The sequence below is a fragment of the Artemia sp. Qi Xiang Cuo genome, chromosome 3, assembly GCF_049724085.1.
Source record: "Artemia sp. Qi Xiang Cuo chromosome 3, ASM4972408v1, whole genome shotgun sequence".
In the NCBI taxonomy this organism is placed as follows: domain Eukaryota; kingdom Metazoa; phylum Arthropoda; class Branchiopoda; order Anostraca; family Artemiidae; genus Artemia; species Artemia sp. Qi Xiang Cuo.
In genome coordinates, this window is record NC_142796.1 from 51043089 (window position 1) to 51059302 (window position 16214).

Here is a 16214-nt window from a genome sequence, read left to right on the forward strand (position 1 = left end):
TAACCTTGTCCCACAGCGCTTCCCGGACCCACCGGCCCCGCGGCTCCCGGCCGTTTACAAAATTTACCAAAAAAGTTGAAAAATTTTCTTATACTACATAAGTCCAAGTTTACCTATAATAACGTTCTATAAGTTAGGTGTACTTCATTAGCTTACAATAATTGTAATCCCCCGCACGAGTGTTCCAGGATTGAACCGTTAAGACGCTTTCCCCATCACTAAGATTTTTGGCACAATAGAAATATTCAGTGTAAATTAGAACGTCAATATGTGACAGATGGAATAATCTCTCTCTAAAATTACGTGAAAAAGAGCATTCAGTTTCAAAGCTATCTAAAATATATGTGATAATAACAGAGAAAATAGTAAAGATTAGAAAAAATAGCATTTTGAGTTTCAGTGGTATCTAAAACTATATGTGAAGCGATAGCAACAGAGAAAAGAGTGGTTTCTTAGCAAAAAATTACATTTAAATATGTAATATGGGGTTAATATCTCACAGAGATAAGTTTATATTGGGTTTGAAAACATTGGAATAAATAGAAAGGTAGGAAAAAATACTTACATTTGCATAATCCGTCTGGGCTTGAGCATCCGAGGGACCAGGTAGTGCGTTGTGGAGGGTGGACGGGGTGGCGTCTCTATGGTCTTGTGCAGCTTGGTCAGCTCTTGAAGGTCCAGGTAGTGCATGTTGGAGGGCGAATGGACTGGTGACGTTAATTTCTTGTATAGGAGCTGTGACTTGTGCAGCCGGGGTAGCTTCTGAGCCCCTTGAAAAAGCTTGTGTAGGTGGGGCTTCGGCATTGAAGCTATTCGCCCACTCTCTCTTTAACTTTCTGGCTGGCTGCACGTGGGCAGGCAGTGTGGAGCTGGGGGGTTTTGGCCAGCAATCATATTGCATGACAGGGGGTACATTATTTGTCCTCGCTTTCTTGGAAGGAGGGGGCACGCAGTCTTTGATCTTTGCGCTAGACACAGGTCTCATCACAGCAGGTTCCACAAATTCTTCTAATGTGCCTTACAGAAGAGGAGAAAAATCAAATCAAAATAATTTGCCCCTTTTCAAATAAAAAAAGTTATTAAACATTATTTTGTTTAGTTTATCACTCAGAAAGCACAAAACCCATATTCTCTCCCCCTAAATTTAGGAAAATTAAGCCATCCCTCTCATAAAGTTAATCATGCGTTTTATTCAAGCGAAAGCGGAGCAATTATCTTTTCTATTTTGTCACTATTAAAAGTGCTAACCCCCAACAAAATCCTGGATTCACGCCCGGTAATATAAAAGAAACTTTATTGAAGGCTTGAAAAAATTATAAATTTAAACATTAGTTTTCTTGTCAATGGGCGTAAATGTCTACACACATAATCCCCCTTACTTTTACTTAAAAATAAGCTGTTAGAAGAGATGTATTGTCCCCTCCCCCCTTTCACATAATATACTAAATATATTTTTAAACTTATTTTGAAAATAATATCTTCAATCGGTTCTATAAAGGATAAGACTCCTCAATTGACTCAAATTGTTTTAATTTTACAGCCAAAACCCTTTGACTTGACCGCGTTTGTAAACACATCGGAAGAGGGGACGACAAAGTAATTATAACCCTGCGGAAATGTACTGTCAAAACAGAACGGGTTAATAGCTAAGAGATATGCAGAAGTTGATAAGGCTTACAGAAAGGCCAAATTTATCAAAAAGGTATTTCTTTGTGCGGTGGTTAGGTTTTGACGGTAAAAGAATATATTTACGTTTTGCATTCAGTATGGTTTGTTGGGGGGGGGGGGTTTGAGGGTAAAGGAATATATTTACATTTTAGCTGAATATAAAGATTGTTTGGTGGTTAGGTTTGTTGGGGAGGGGGAGGGTTTGAGGGTATAGGAATATATATACGTTTTGCATTGAGTATGGTTTGTGGGGGGGGGGGGTTTGAGGGTAAAGGAATATATTTACATTTTAGCTGAATATAAAGATTGTTTGGTGGTTAGGTTTGTTGGGGGGGGGGGTTTGAGGGTATAGGAATATATATACGTTTTGCATTCAGTATGGTTTGTGGGGGGGGGATTTAGCTGGAAATATAGAGGGAAGGAATTTATCGAAATGGAATTTCTTTTTGCGAGAATTTGGGATTGTAAAACAATGGTGGGGGGGGGGATTTAGGTGGAAATATAGAGGGAAGGAATTTATCGAAATGGTATTTCTTTTTGCGAGAATTTGGGATTGTAAAACAATGGTGGAGGGAGGGGGATTTAGCTGGAAATATAGAGGGAAGGAATTTATCGAAATGGTATTTCTTTTTGCGAGAATTTGGGATTGTAAAACAATGGTGGAGGGAGGGGGATTTAGCTGGAAATATAGAGGAAGGAATTTATCGAAAAAAGTATTTCTTTTTGCGAGAATTTGGGATTGTAAAACAATGGTGGAGGGAGGGGGATTTAGCTGGAAATATAGAAGGAAGGAATTTATTGAAATGCTATTTCTTTTTGCGAGAATATGATTGTAAAACAATGGTGGAGGGAGGGGGATTTAGCTGGAAATATAGAGGGAAGGAATTTATCGAAATGGTATTTCTTTTTGCGAGAATTTGGGATTGTAAAACAATGGTGGGGGGGGATTTAGGTGGAAATATAGAGGGAAGGAATTTATCGAAATGGTATTTCTTTTTGCGAGAATGTGGGATTGTAAAACAATGGTGGGGGGGGGGGGTTAGAGGAATATATTTACGTGTTAGCTGAATATATTGGAGGAGGGCCAAGGAAAATTTTTTTGAAAATAAAAATGCACTTACATTGCCAATTGCGGCTGCCAAGGCCTCAAGCTCATCAATTATGTTAATTGTTTTATCCATTGTCAGGTTGTTTGCGCTGTGTCAAAATACTTTCTGATAATTTAGTCACATTACATGTCCTTTATATACGAAATCTCAAGGGCGAATTGTTATGTAATGGGGAAAACCATATGTAACCAGCCCTCTGATTGGTTGAGAAGGGGGATGTACCCGACTCGCTGATTGGCTGAGAAGGAAACACGTGATCTAACTGTTTCCGGGAACTCGTAACATCTGGCTCAAATAACAATAACAAATACTATTTCTGGATCATAACATCCGCCTCGAACAGGAAGGAAGTGTCATTAACTGTTTCTCGGAACCTCATAACATCTGGCTCGAATAACAATAACAAATATTATTTCTGGATCATAACATCTGCCTCGAACAGGAAGGAAGTGTCATTAACTTTGCCTCGAACGACAACAACATTGACCCCATTAACCACGTGTTCTCTCTAATGACTCTGTTCAAAACAACAACAACATTGACCTTGGCATTTTGCCTCGGAAACAACAACATTGATATTGACATTCGTTAAGAGCGTTCCAAAAACACACCGGGAGAAAGAGGTCATTGACCGATTACGCAAGCATTCTCCCTAATGACTCTATGCCCAAATAAGGAGTCCCCCCGGAGTCAATAAGGCATCTCTACTATTATCTGGTATAAACACCGTGAAAACTGGGTAATGTCTCATGTTCGTGATACAAGTTCTCGAGTGTGGATTATATAACGCATAAGTACCAAAAAATCGATTATTCGAATATGAAGTGCCTAAGAATTCTGGAAAATTTAGGATTTTCGAGGAAGGCTTCTCAGCAAGCCCTCTCTTCCCGCCTATGCATATGGATTTTTTTTCATTAACAACCGAATTCCGCACGTCCGCTAAATACGTTTTGCTCTTCCATATCTCTTACTTCAACGGTCTCACTTTGTCTATTATTCTTTTTCCATTTACTTATGGTTTCAGGGGCTTTGTTGTTTGTCTTATTTTTGATTTTTCCATTTTTCCATATGGTTGCGTAAGTTTTCACTTAACCAATTCAAATATTTAATTTTCACTGTCTTTAATACTATAAATTTACTTTTTCTTCCCAATAGGACACTCAACTGAGAAATTTGATGATGCTCTCATCATAGTAAAAGGTTGCCTGAGAGAACTGAAACTATCAACGGTCCGCGATTTTCGTAACAACCGTCTTCTGTCAAAATTTGGACAGGTTGGTCAATATCAGTCGTTGCCTAAATTCGGCATTAGGTAAGTTCCGTCGTTCACTAGATCTTACTTTGGATCGATCTCAGCATCGTGCCCGAACCATTCATGGAAAATCACTGTTATTTGATAGTTCTCAATAATAATAATGAAAAAAAAATACCACGGCTTATTCAATTTTAAGTTGAAACCTGGTTGAAACTAACAAAATCATGGTACTTGTCTGTTAAACGAAACACACTCAAGAATTATTCTCCGTAAGTTCTGAAAGAAACCGGTTTGCCTCTCTGGGATAGGTTATGATTTACTTATTTTGAGTGAGAAAGACTGCAATGTGGGCAAATTTTAATTAAATATTTAATATATAGAGGTGGTTAGGGGTTAGGTTATGCAATATTTAATATAATTATTTATATTTATAATATTGTATAATATAATAATATTATATTTAATATAATGCGTTCTGTGCGGCCTGCTTCCCATAAGTCTTTTTTGCTTCTACAGTATTATATTATCATCTTGCTTTGGTATATTTCAACTTCACTTCTTGGATGCGTTTACAGTATAATAGATAACCAGTTTGGATTTAAGCCTGGAGTAGGTTGTCGGCATGCACATCGTGTATTATCTTCTTTTCTCCTTGAGAATTCTTCTAAGGGAAAGAGTATATAGCCTATCATTGTGCTTTAGATCTATCAAAAGCTTTCGATAGTGTATGTCATACTCAGCTTTTTTCTGCTCTTCATGGTTGCGGTGTCAATCGATTCGTTATACTGCTTCTTCGTTACTGGTACTCTAATTCTTTTCTTCGGCTGAAATCGGTGCCAGCTTCTATTATCAAGGAGGCCCACTTGTGCCTCTATAAAGAGGCGACCCACCACAATGTTAAGCGATTTCAGGTCCTAGAGGCCGCAAAGAGACGGCGGTGATCGCATTTTGTAGCCCAAGCTCAAACTAAGAAACTTGCAAAATTTCATCCTCCTCCGACTTTATCTTCATGGGGTAAACTGGGCCGGAAGTTTCGACCTTCCCACCACAGCCCCCCTTTAACGTTGTCCGATTTGGTTGAAATTTAGAGGTTAAGTATTCCTAGAGCCCGGGAGCTTATTCCCGAAATTTCAGCTCAATCCGATCACTCCTTCCCTGTTTTCAAAAAACCAAATATAGCCACTTAAAATTCATTTCTTTTTTTTCTTAGCCACGCCTACAGGCCACAGTTGGCAACAGATCCGGGTGAATGAGGACTCATTCAAAGCAGAATTCGACCTGTTAGGGCCTTTTGATATTTTCAGACCGAAAAAATTATCCCCCGAATTTACATTTACGAAAAACCTCTTTTTTTCTTATCCACGCCTACAGGCCACAGTTGGCAACTGATCGGGGTGAATGAGGACTCATTCGAAGCAGAATTCGACCTGTTAGGGCTTTTTGATATTTTCAGACCGAAAAAATTATCCTCCGAATTTACATTTTCGAGAAACCTCGTTTTCCTATAAGAACCCGCTATTTAGCGGGCTAGCCCGCGAAAACGCGGGCTCGTTTTCCTATAAGAGCCCGCAAGCGATTTCCGGTCCTAGCGGTCACAGAGAGACAGCGGTAATCGCATTTTGTAGCCCAAGCTCAAACTAAGAAACGAGCAAAATTTCACCCCCTCCGACTTTATCAAGGAGGCACACTTGTGCCTCTATAAAGAGGCGACCCACCACAATGTTAAGCGATTTCAGGTCCTAGAGGCCGCAGAGAGACGGCGGTGATCGCATTTTGTAGCCCAAGCTCAAACTAAAAAACGTGCAAAATTTCATCCTCCTCCGACTTTATCTTCATCGGGTAAACTGGGCCGGAAGTTTCGACCCTCCCACCACAGCCCCCCTTTGACGTTGTCCGATTGGGCTGAAATTTAAAGGTTAAGCTTTCCTAGTGCCCGGGAGCTTGTCCTCTAAATTTCAGCTCAATCCGATCACTCCTTCCCTGTTTTCAAAAAACCAAATATAGCCACTTAAAATTCATTTCTCTTTTTTTTTGTTATCCTCGTCTACAGGCCACAGTTGGCAACTGATCTGGGTGAATGAGGACTCATTCCAAGCAGAATTTGACCTGTTAGTGCCTTTTGATATTTTCAGACCGAAAAAATTATCCCCCGAATTTACATTTACGAAAAACCTCGTTTACCTATTATAGCCCATGTTAATTTTCCCCACCACAGCCCACCATTAACGTTGTTTGATCGGGCTGAAATTTAGAGGATAACTTATCCTGAGACCTTGGAGCTCATCTTCGAAATTTCAGCTCAATCTGAATACTCCTTCCCTGTTTTCCAAAAACCAAATGTCAAGTTTTATTGGGATTTGCTTGCTTTAAAAAATAGATTCCCTTTACAAAAAAACACTCCTAATTGTGTGTCTTTAGTCCAGCGGTCAAGACTCCTGACTGTCAGGCGGAAAACCCGGTTCGATTCACCGTCAGAGGAAATGTTTTATATACTGAATTTACAGTTTAAAAAAGAAACTCAGTTTCTTTTTTAAATAACTCCTGACACGATCAGCAAACAGTTAGTCATGCAATAATAAGTGATAAACTGTACAAAAATGTGCAGAAACTATTTAAAAAAACTACGTTTTCTAAAGAGTTAAAGAGGCTGAGTTACAAGGTCGAACCTTAAAACGTACAGGAATTAGGAGGCACAGTTGGGGGCTGCCGCTCCCCAAACCCCCCGTTTTCGCAGCCTTTAAATAAAAAAAAAGTTTTTTAAACTGAAAGTAAGGAGCGACATTAAATCTTAAAACGAACAGAAATTATTCCGTATATGAAAGGGGCTGTGCCCTCCTCAACGCCTCGCTCTTTACGCTAAAGTTTTTATTGTTTAAAAAAAAAGAGTTGTGAGAAAGTCAAACTTTAGCGTAAAGAGTGAGGCGTTGAGGAGGGCACAGCCCCTTTCATATACGGAATAATTTCTGTTCGTTTTAAGATTTAATGTCGCTCCTTACTTTCAGTTTAAAAAACTTTTTTTTTATTTAAAGGCTGCGAAAACGGGGGGTTTGGGGAGCGGCAGCCCCCAACTGTGCCTCCTAATTCCTGTACGTTTTAAGGTTCGACCTTGTAACTCAGCCTCTTTAACTCTTTAGAAAACGTAGTTTTTTTCAAATAATTAAAGTGAAAAGAGGCTTTAGACAAGGAGGAGTTTTATCTCTGACCCTATTTAAATTATGTATTGCAGGAGTTCTGGCAAAGATATTGGGGTAATTGGGCATTTCTAAAAGGTCAAGTTTAGTTAATGCTAATGAAATAAAATAGGATGAATACATAATAGTTTATAAACAAATTTGGTATATATATTTGCAAATTGGGGGGGGGGGGAGTAAAGCATTGCATATATTAAATACGTAACCAAACCTAGGTACCTTCCTTCTCCCTAAATCCCAAAAAACAACAGTTTAAATATCGTATACGCAATGTAAACCTCGCTATGCATTCCATTACTTTATAGCGGTGTCTTGAATTAACCCGTTGAAAACGGGTTTTTCGTCGCTGGTTTCCTTGTAACTGCCCATATAATGCCCAAGTACCGATATCGGCTACCGATCTCTCTAGTTTTTCTGATGTTTCATATCTTGCCTAAGCTGATGACCTGCTTCTTTTAAGCCGTACTAAAACTGGTCTATCTAATATGGCTTCTCGTGTTGCTACTTCTTTTTGAGATATAGGCCTTTCTTTTAATGTTGATAAATGAAAATCTCTTTCCTTTAACAAAAATCCTAGTATTCCCCATCGTTATAGTGGCTTTACTATCCCTCTCGTAGATTCTCTTCTATGGCTCGGTATTTCTATTACTAATAAGTCTTCTGGGCTTTCGCCAGCGCACAGTCTCAGATAGTACTATGAAAATTCAATTAAAATATGCTAAGATTGTCGCCAATAAGGGTAAATATAATAAATTCACGTTGGCCAAGCTCTACTCAACTTTTTGCGGCCATTCAATTCTTTTTGCTTCAGGAATTTTCCCCGTTCTTAAGAAAAATGGCTAAAAAGAATCTGGATTAAGTATTTTAGATTTAGTAAATTTTTTGTTTCTTCCACCTTGGACTAAAAACTGGGTAATTATTAATAAATTTCTTGTTCTTGGTATTAAGGTAAAACTGGAAGCACTACACAGAAAGCTTTCACAAACCACTTGTATCCGTTTTTCTCCACACCATCACCTTATCAGGTTTTTTTGGTACTATGTTATTTTTCCTTAATTTGTTTGTTTGTTTTTCTTTCTTTGGTTACTCCAGTTTTTTTAGTATTGTAAAGAGTGAGTAAAAATCAAATAATGATAACAATAATGACAACATGTGTCCAACTTTCTGTATATTACTGCTGATTAGATTCTGCAAGTTGTGAGTTTTTTTCTTTTCTTCTTTTTCCCCTCCTTTTATGTTATTTCTCTTTTGTTTTAGATTCTTTTATATTTTAGGTGTTGCTCTGTAACTGTTAATCTTTGATTTCTATATTGATTTGCGTTGCATTTTTATGTATTTTTCTTTGTGATACTCACGTATTGTACCTCTGTATAGCGTAGGTTAGAAAGAAATAAAAATAATAATTATTCCTTTTGTCTTTTTTTCTATATACTTTTGCAAGATTTTGTTTTGTTTCACTAAATCTAATCTAGCTCGACGTCAGCTAATAATAACAAATCTCGGGGTTAAATAAATTTCGACATTAATAACATCTTTTTGTAAATAGACTTGCTTATTAAAAGTAAAATCAAAGGGCAAAAAAGTCTAAGAACAAAGAGCTTGACTAAAAGAAACAACTGTTTTTACAATAAGTGATATTTTGCAATATCTTTCACAGCAATAACGAACCGCAATTGCTGGAAAAGCTCAGACGTAACATATCTGACCTTCTTGGTAGTAGGGTAAAATTCTACTTTAGCTACTTCTGGTTCTCTTGGAAAGGGTAACCCCTTTCCAAGAGAACCAGAAGTAGGTTAGGAAAATGAAACTTCTAGGGATGTGTCTACAGGCTAAAATATGTCCTGGGAATTGATTTTGAAGTACCTATCTCCTCTTCTTCTCCCTCTAGCCTAGGGGTCCTGACCTTTTATGCCCTTTAAAAATCTGTGTTATAAAAACAAAACCTTACAAAATAGATCATCTGCTTAAATGAAGTACAAAAAAATTGTTTCAAGCTTCACAACTTTGCTCAATCCCAATTTATAGGCTAAGGTTTTAAAAGATATCCAAATACATTTCCTAAATTTTGAAAAGAAAAAACATTGAATTGCTTAAAATTCTATTCAAATAGCAGGGATTGTATTTTCAGAACTAAAGCCAACAAAAAAAAACTGATAACTGAAAATTAAGAAAATGTTGTTGTCAGAATTTCAAAACGTGTCATGTAAGCAAATTTCAGGACCCTCTAGAGGGAGAAGGAGTGGAGGTAGGTATTTCAAAATACCAACCCAGGACATACTTCCGCCTGTAGACCCAACCCTGAAAGTTTAATTTTCCTAACCCCTTTCCAAGATAGCCAAAAGTAGATAAAGTAGAATTTTACCAATAGTAGTCTTAACTTGTGTCCTTTTCTGAACTAAAAACTAATATTTCAGAAAATTTATATTTATTAGACTTTCACAGATGCTTCCAATTGAACGGCATTTCAGTCTGGCTGATTTTTTTGTCGTTGTCGAATTAAAATTATAAACCAGCTATTAAAGAGAACTAAGCACAAAAAAAGCAAAAAAAACCGCAAAATGTGCTATGTTTTATCTGGAGCCATATCCTAGGGCTACATCCAAGACATGAAACATTTAAGGTGTGACCTTAAAGTAGGGTTCCCGCAGCGTCAATAGAGTTAATAAATTTTGTCATGAAAGTACGAACCATAAAGTTTGTCCCGCTCACACAAGGATTTCATCTTTTTGACTTAACAGCAGTTTTTCATAGAAAGTAACTGAAATACTCAGGTATGGAGCTGAGAAAACCTTTTAATAGTAAACGAAAATATTTTTTGTTTCTTTTAACAAGCTAAATATTTAAACAAGTATACACGATTATATTGTAAAAACTAATTTGTATGTTGTTTATTTGAAAAGTTCCACACGTCTTTTGCTGTGGAACTTTGCAGACTTTCTTGAAAAGTTAAATAAAGTTTAACTTCTTTCCCACTGCAATAAAGTCAACAAAGTTATGCGAGGAAAACGGTTTATTAACTTTGTGGGCAGCTTTATAACTTTATTGACGCCGTGGGAGCCCCACTTAATCTTTCCCCTCGTTCAACAGAGCCTATTGTATTTGTAATTGCAATAACTTACTGAATAAGCGTTATAAATGTGCTCTCTAGAACACAATTTTAACGTCAAAATGAATCTCTTACAAAAAAACAAATCAAAAGGAATTTGAAAACCCAAATAAACTGTGAAGGTAAACAAAAATATTACTAGCATAGGCTGAAAGATAAATATACCATGGATTGTTCATCCTAATGAACGAATTGTACAAATGAAGTAAAATAAGCAAATAATTAATTGCAACAGTTTTTTATAAGTGCTTCTCAACACAACTCAGTAATTGAAACTGCCTGTTGAATGCCAAAAATTTAAAACGTCAATTTCAACCAAATTATACAATGAAGTATTTAGTTCTCACACAAAGGCAAAAAACAGCAGAAGGCAATATTAAGGTGAGCTTGATTGCTGGAGTATCGTCAATACTCTTCTTCTTTCTCAATTGATTATTTTTTGTATAGGTGCTATGCTGTGTCGCTTTTGTTCAGTATCGGCTCTCTTTGCTCGAGATTAAATAAAAAAAAAGATTTTTGTAACTGAAAGTAAGGAACGACGTTAAAACTTAAAACGAACAGAAATTATTCCGTATATGAAAGGGGCTGTCCCCTCCTCAACGCCTTGCTCTTTACGCAATTTTTTTATTGTTTAAAGGCGTTGAGGAGGGGACAGCCCCTTTCATATACGGAATAACTTCTGTTCGTTTTAAGTTCTAACGTCGTTCCTTACTTTCAGTTAAAAAAAAACTTTTTTTTATTTAATTTTTGAACGTTTTTGAATTAATGCAGGTTTTGATTTTGGCTCACCGTACATGAATAATTACAACAAAATTTTCATATTAATTTTACTTTTATTTTGTTAAATGGCTTTCTCGAAAGTTGTTTAATTTTATTTACGAACATTTTTATTAGTAATAAGTATACGTAACTTACGAATTAACTTACATAACGAACTTCTATATTCATATATTTTTATACGTATATTAGGGGGTTCGCCCCCTAGTCAATACCTTACTCTTTAAGCTAAAGTTTGAATTTTGTTCCAATTCTTTAAAAATGACCTCTTAATCACAAAGGCCGTTAATTAGAATAAATAGCTCTTATGAAAGTACTAAAAAAATTTGGCTTAAAGAGCGAGGTATTGACTAGTGGATGAACCCAATCATATACGTAATATTTTCTGTTTTTTTTAAGTTTTGATGTTGCTCCTTACTTTCAGTCGAAAAACTTGTTTTTTTTATATTTAATTTCTGATCTTTTTATTAAATAATAATGGGAAGTCCGGCGCTCCCTTCATAGCAATGTCCTTTCCCCCATGAAAACTTCCTTCGTGGAAAGATCCTCCCACATAAGAACCCCGACCCAGCCCCTCCCCCCACTACCAGAACCCCCCCCCCCCCTGAAAACGTCTGTATACTTCCCAATAACCAATACTACGTGTTAACATTGGGTAAAGTTCATAACTTTCAGCCCTTCTCCCGGGGACTTCGGGGGATTAAGTCATCCTGAAAGACATAGTTATCATATTTTCGACCATGCTGAACAAAATGGCTATCTTAAAATTTTGATCGGGTGACTCTGGGAAAACAATGTGCGTGGGAGGGGGCCTAGTTGTCCTTCATTTTTTTTGTTCACGTAAAAAGGGCACTAGAACTTTCAATTTCCGTTCCAATGAGCCTTCCCACGATATTTTAGGACCACTGGGTCGATACGATCACCCCTGGAAAAAAACAAAAAACAAATAAACGCGCATCAGTGATCTTTCTTCTGGCAAAAAATGCAATATTCCACATTTTTGTAGATAGGTGCTTGAAACCTCTACAGTAGGGTTCTCTGATACTCAGAATATGATGGTGTGATTTTCATTAAGGTTCTGCAACTTTTAGGGGGTCTTTTCCCCTTTTTTGTAAAATCAGCCAAATTTTCTCAGGCGCGTAACTTTTGATGGGTTAGACTAAACTTGATGACTTATATTTTTGAAATCAGCATTAAAATATAATTCTTTTGATGTATCTATTGGTATCAAAATTCCGTTTTTTAGAGTTTCGGTTACCATTGGGTCGGTCGCTCCTTACTTACAGTTCGTTAAAACGAACTGTTTGATTCGCACATTTAAATCATAGCTTAGCAATTCTTTGGCTCTTTAGTGAGGGTTGTATTGGTTTTTGGCTTTTTTTTTAATGCTGGAACCTCGTTCGAATGCATGTTGGTAGTGATATCTAAGAATAAAATAGTTCTTTCCCTTTTTGGATTCTTCTTTTACTGACATCGTTTATTTTAGATTTTTCTTTATTTTCTCTTAATTCAAATCACGACAGTCAATATTAAATAATAAAAAACAGGTACTTTTCTCATCGAAGATTAAATTACGTTTTTAACGGAAAAAAATAAGGTCTTAGTAGTTCAACGACCAAAAACTGACCTAATTTTTTATAGAGAACCTCTTACCGGCTACAACCCCATCAACAATCAACGTGTAATAAAAAATACGCGTGTGGCGTAATGGGGGAATGTTATATGGTCCAGCCACTTTCCTTCCGACATATGAAGAAACCCTGTGCAAAAAAAGATAGATTTTGTACCGGCTGGCTTTTTTGTACCGGCCGGCATACTTTTTTCATAGGTGAAAAATGGAAAAATGAGTTCCCCTTTCCTCCAAGGTAAGTCTGAAGATAAATAAAAGAAAAATCCTGTAAAAATATCCTAGACGAGACGTGGACACAAAAATCCCCTTTCAGGGAAGAAATCTTTAAACCTCAAGTTTTTATTGCATGCATGTGTGATTTTCACAATCTATTCCGAGTTATTAGCCCAATTGAAGTGTTTTCGAGCTACATGATGTATTCTCTGATACCACAGTCTTGATATGCAGACAGAAAACAAAAATAACTTAAAATTTATTAGAGATATATGCCTCTGTTCTCGTTGCAAAGGGATTTTATTTTTTCATTTATTCGATCGCTTTAGAGACCGAGTGGATTCAAGTCAAAATTTTGCAAAAAAATGTGATTATAGTTCTTCCAGTAAAATTTTCTGTACTGTTTTGCTTAATGATACACACCGCAATAGACTATAGCAATTAAGCACGGAGACCCGTAAAGTGGGTAAATGCTATTGACCGCAAAGCGTGGTTTCTCATTGAATTTACAATATTTAAACTGTTGTTTTTTTGAGGGGGAAAGGGGGGGGGGGAAAAGGGTACCTAGGTTAGTTTAGGTTACGTATTTAATATATGCTATTCTTTACCCCCACCCCCCTAGTTTGTAAATATGTAGCCCAAATTTGTTTCATAAACCATTATAACCGGGTATCTGTCTCTCCCGTTTGACTAGTTTCCCTGATAGTCTATAGCGGTGTGTACCATTAAGCAAAACAGTACAAAATTTTCTTATATAGTACTTCTTCTTGTGTGCAAACGACTATAATATAAAAACAAAAATTGACTTCATCCCCTTGCCGAAAGTTGCCTACCCTTCCTGAACTTCCAGAAACTAATTGGAGACAGTTTTACAATAAATAGGGGAGATGGTGAAGAACTAAGGTTTTTTTTTCTTAGAAAGGTGGTTAATTTGCTAGCTAAAAGATATGACATTTGATTACGCTCTTCACAAATATAGTAATTGCTAACAAAGCAATTTCCATTGGATTTTATATTTTTTTTTTTTTTCAGTAACAATGGGTTTATTTTAAAAAAAAAATATATACATCATCGATTCCCTGAAGCAATGCTTGTGCGGGAGAAAACCCACCTAATAAATCAAAAAACCAAGAAACCAAAAAAAAAAAAAAAAAAAAAAAAAAAAAAAAAAAAAAAAAATAAAAAAGAAAAAAAGAAAAAAAAAAAAAAAACATAATTAGAGCTCAACTTACCGGACTCGAAAACCAACGAACCTCCAAACAACACCCAACAAAATTATAATAATTATAATCATATTCAGCTGCAACAAAACCCACCTCAAAAACAAAACTTAAGTTGCGTGGAATAATCCATTCAAAATATACACATCAAAACAATGGTTCTTTAACAACTTATGGAAATCCTGCAAACCCCCAACATTCCTCAAATCCTCAGGCAAACTCTCCCAAACTAACGGAACAACATGGCGAATTGAAAACCTAGACCTAGACGTGACCATGGCTGGTCTTCGCACCAACTGAGAAGATCGTGTCAAATGCTCGTGAGTAGTAGACGCAAGACTAAACATTCCTGAAAAACATGATGGTAACTCCGAAGCTAAATATTTAAACATAAACAGAGCATTATAGAAGACACATATTCCTGCTAACGGTAGAATTTTATACTCGCGGTAAAGATACCTCACCGATACAGATATGTCAATTTGATTACCATAAAGAACTCTAATTGCCATATTCTGTGTTACGCAGAGCGGATGGAGTTGAGTTACGAATGTTTTCGACCAAACCATACAACAGTAAATGAGATATGGTTGAACCATAGAAAAATACAACATTCTCAGAATTTCACAGGGAAAAAGATACCTAAGTTTACCCATAATACCAATATTAAGAGACAATTTGCTGTTAACAGATGCAATATGGTCTTTAAAACTAAGGCTTTCATCAATTATAACACCAAGGTATCTAGTACTAGTAGATCTTACAATAGTATGGTGCCCTACTTCTATATTATTAATCCATGGATAATGTCCAGTAATTCTACCATAAATCAAAAAATTTGACTTATTATGATTCAGTTTCAATTTATTTACTCGCATCCACTTTTCAATCGAAGAAATACCTTGTTTCAATATAGTCATCAACTCATTTTCAGTTCTAGCAGCTACGGTGAAATGGGCATCATCAGCAAAACATGGTAGAATTCCTTTTGTACCGTAAGTATCAAGGTCTAAAGAACAAGACAGGTCTAAAGAACAAGACACATTACTTGAAGCTCTACAAAGGTCATTAATATAAACCAAAAACAACAAAGGGCCCAAAACGGAACCCTGGGGTACTCCAATCGAAATATATTCAATTTTAGATGTAACTCCATCCATCACGACACACTGAGTCCTTTCACTAAGAAAACTAACTATCACATTTAAAAAATCACCACGTATACCACTACTATATAGCTTTTGAACTAGTATATCAGGATCAACAGAGTCAAATGCTTTAGTAATATCCAAAAATATCGAAGCTATCTTCAGACCCTTGTCTAAAGCATCATTAATAAAAGTTGAATATTATACCATATTCTGCTTTAAATTGCAGAGAATCTCTCGGACTTTACCGTGTTTCTAAGAATCAAAGGTTTTTTTGATAATAAAGGTGACATGGGCGCCCATATGGGGGGCAGGGGGGCTCTTGCCCCCCCCCCCCTGGCTGAATGATGCTGCCTTATTTTTATGTTTTTGTTCTGAGATTTCTATTATATAGCATTAAAAGTAGCAATTAGACGAAGTTTGCCCCCCCCCCTGGAATTCAGCTTATGGGCGCCCATGAAAGGTGATGCTAATATCCTTTTGCTTTGGGCACCAAGACTTCATTTGATGGGTTATACTATCGCGGACACACTAAACAAATGTTCAATTCTACTTTTTGCAATATCAATAAATACGAAATTTTATCAATGGAAAATATACTCAGTATTGGCTCTGTCAGTTGTAATAAATTATTTCAGTTTAAAAAATCTTTAATAAAACTTGGTTTATAATCTCTCTGAAACGAGCAATCTTGTGACGAGTTAGCACCTGTAAGTTTCAATAAAGCGGCACGATGCTTATGTTATTGGGTTTATTAGGGTCAGGTGTATACATTCACCAAGGCACAAGTATGACATTCTATACTTTTTCCTAGAGAATGATCTAAACTTGCTTAAAAAACAGGGAATTTTTTTATTTTTTGACGAATTTCAACCCGTTTTCATAAGAAAAAAATGA

The 16214-nt window shown here is 36.4% G+C and overlaps 1 protein-coding gene across 1 annotated transcript in view; it reads left to right on the forward strand.

The window, feature by feature from the left end:
* LOC148954248 (uncharacterized) overlaps positions 1 to 16214 on the forward strand; it is an 84020-nt gene that overhangs the window by 889 nt on the left and 66917 nt on the right. The window contains exons 2-4 of the mRNA XM_089086213.1: positions 3933 to 4089; positions 8881 to 8944; positions 12935 to 12971. Of these exons, the coding sequence (XP_088942339.1) occupies positions 3933 to 4089; positions 8881 to 8944; positions 12935 to 12971 (258 nt within the window). The remainder of the gene's footprint in view (positions 1 to 3932; positions 4090 to 8880; positions 8945 to 12934; positions 12972 to 16214) is intronic.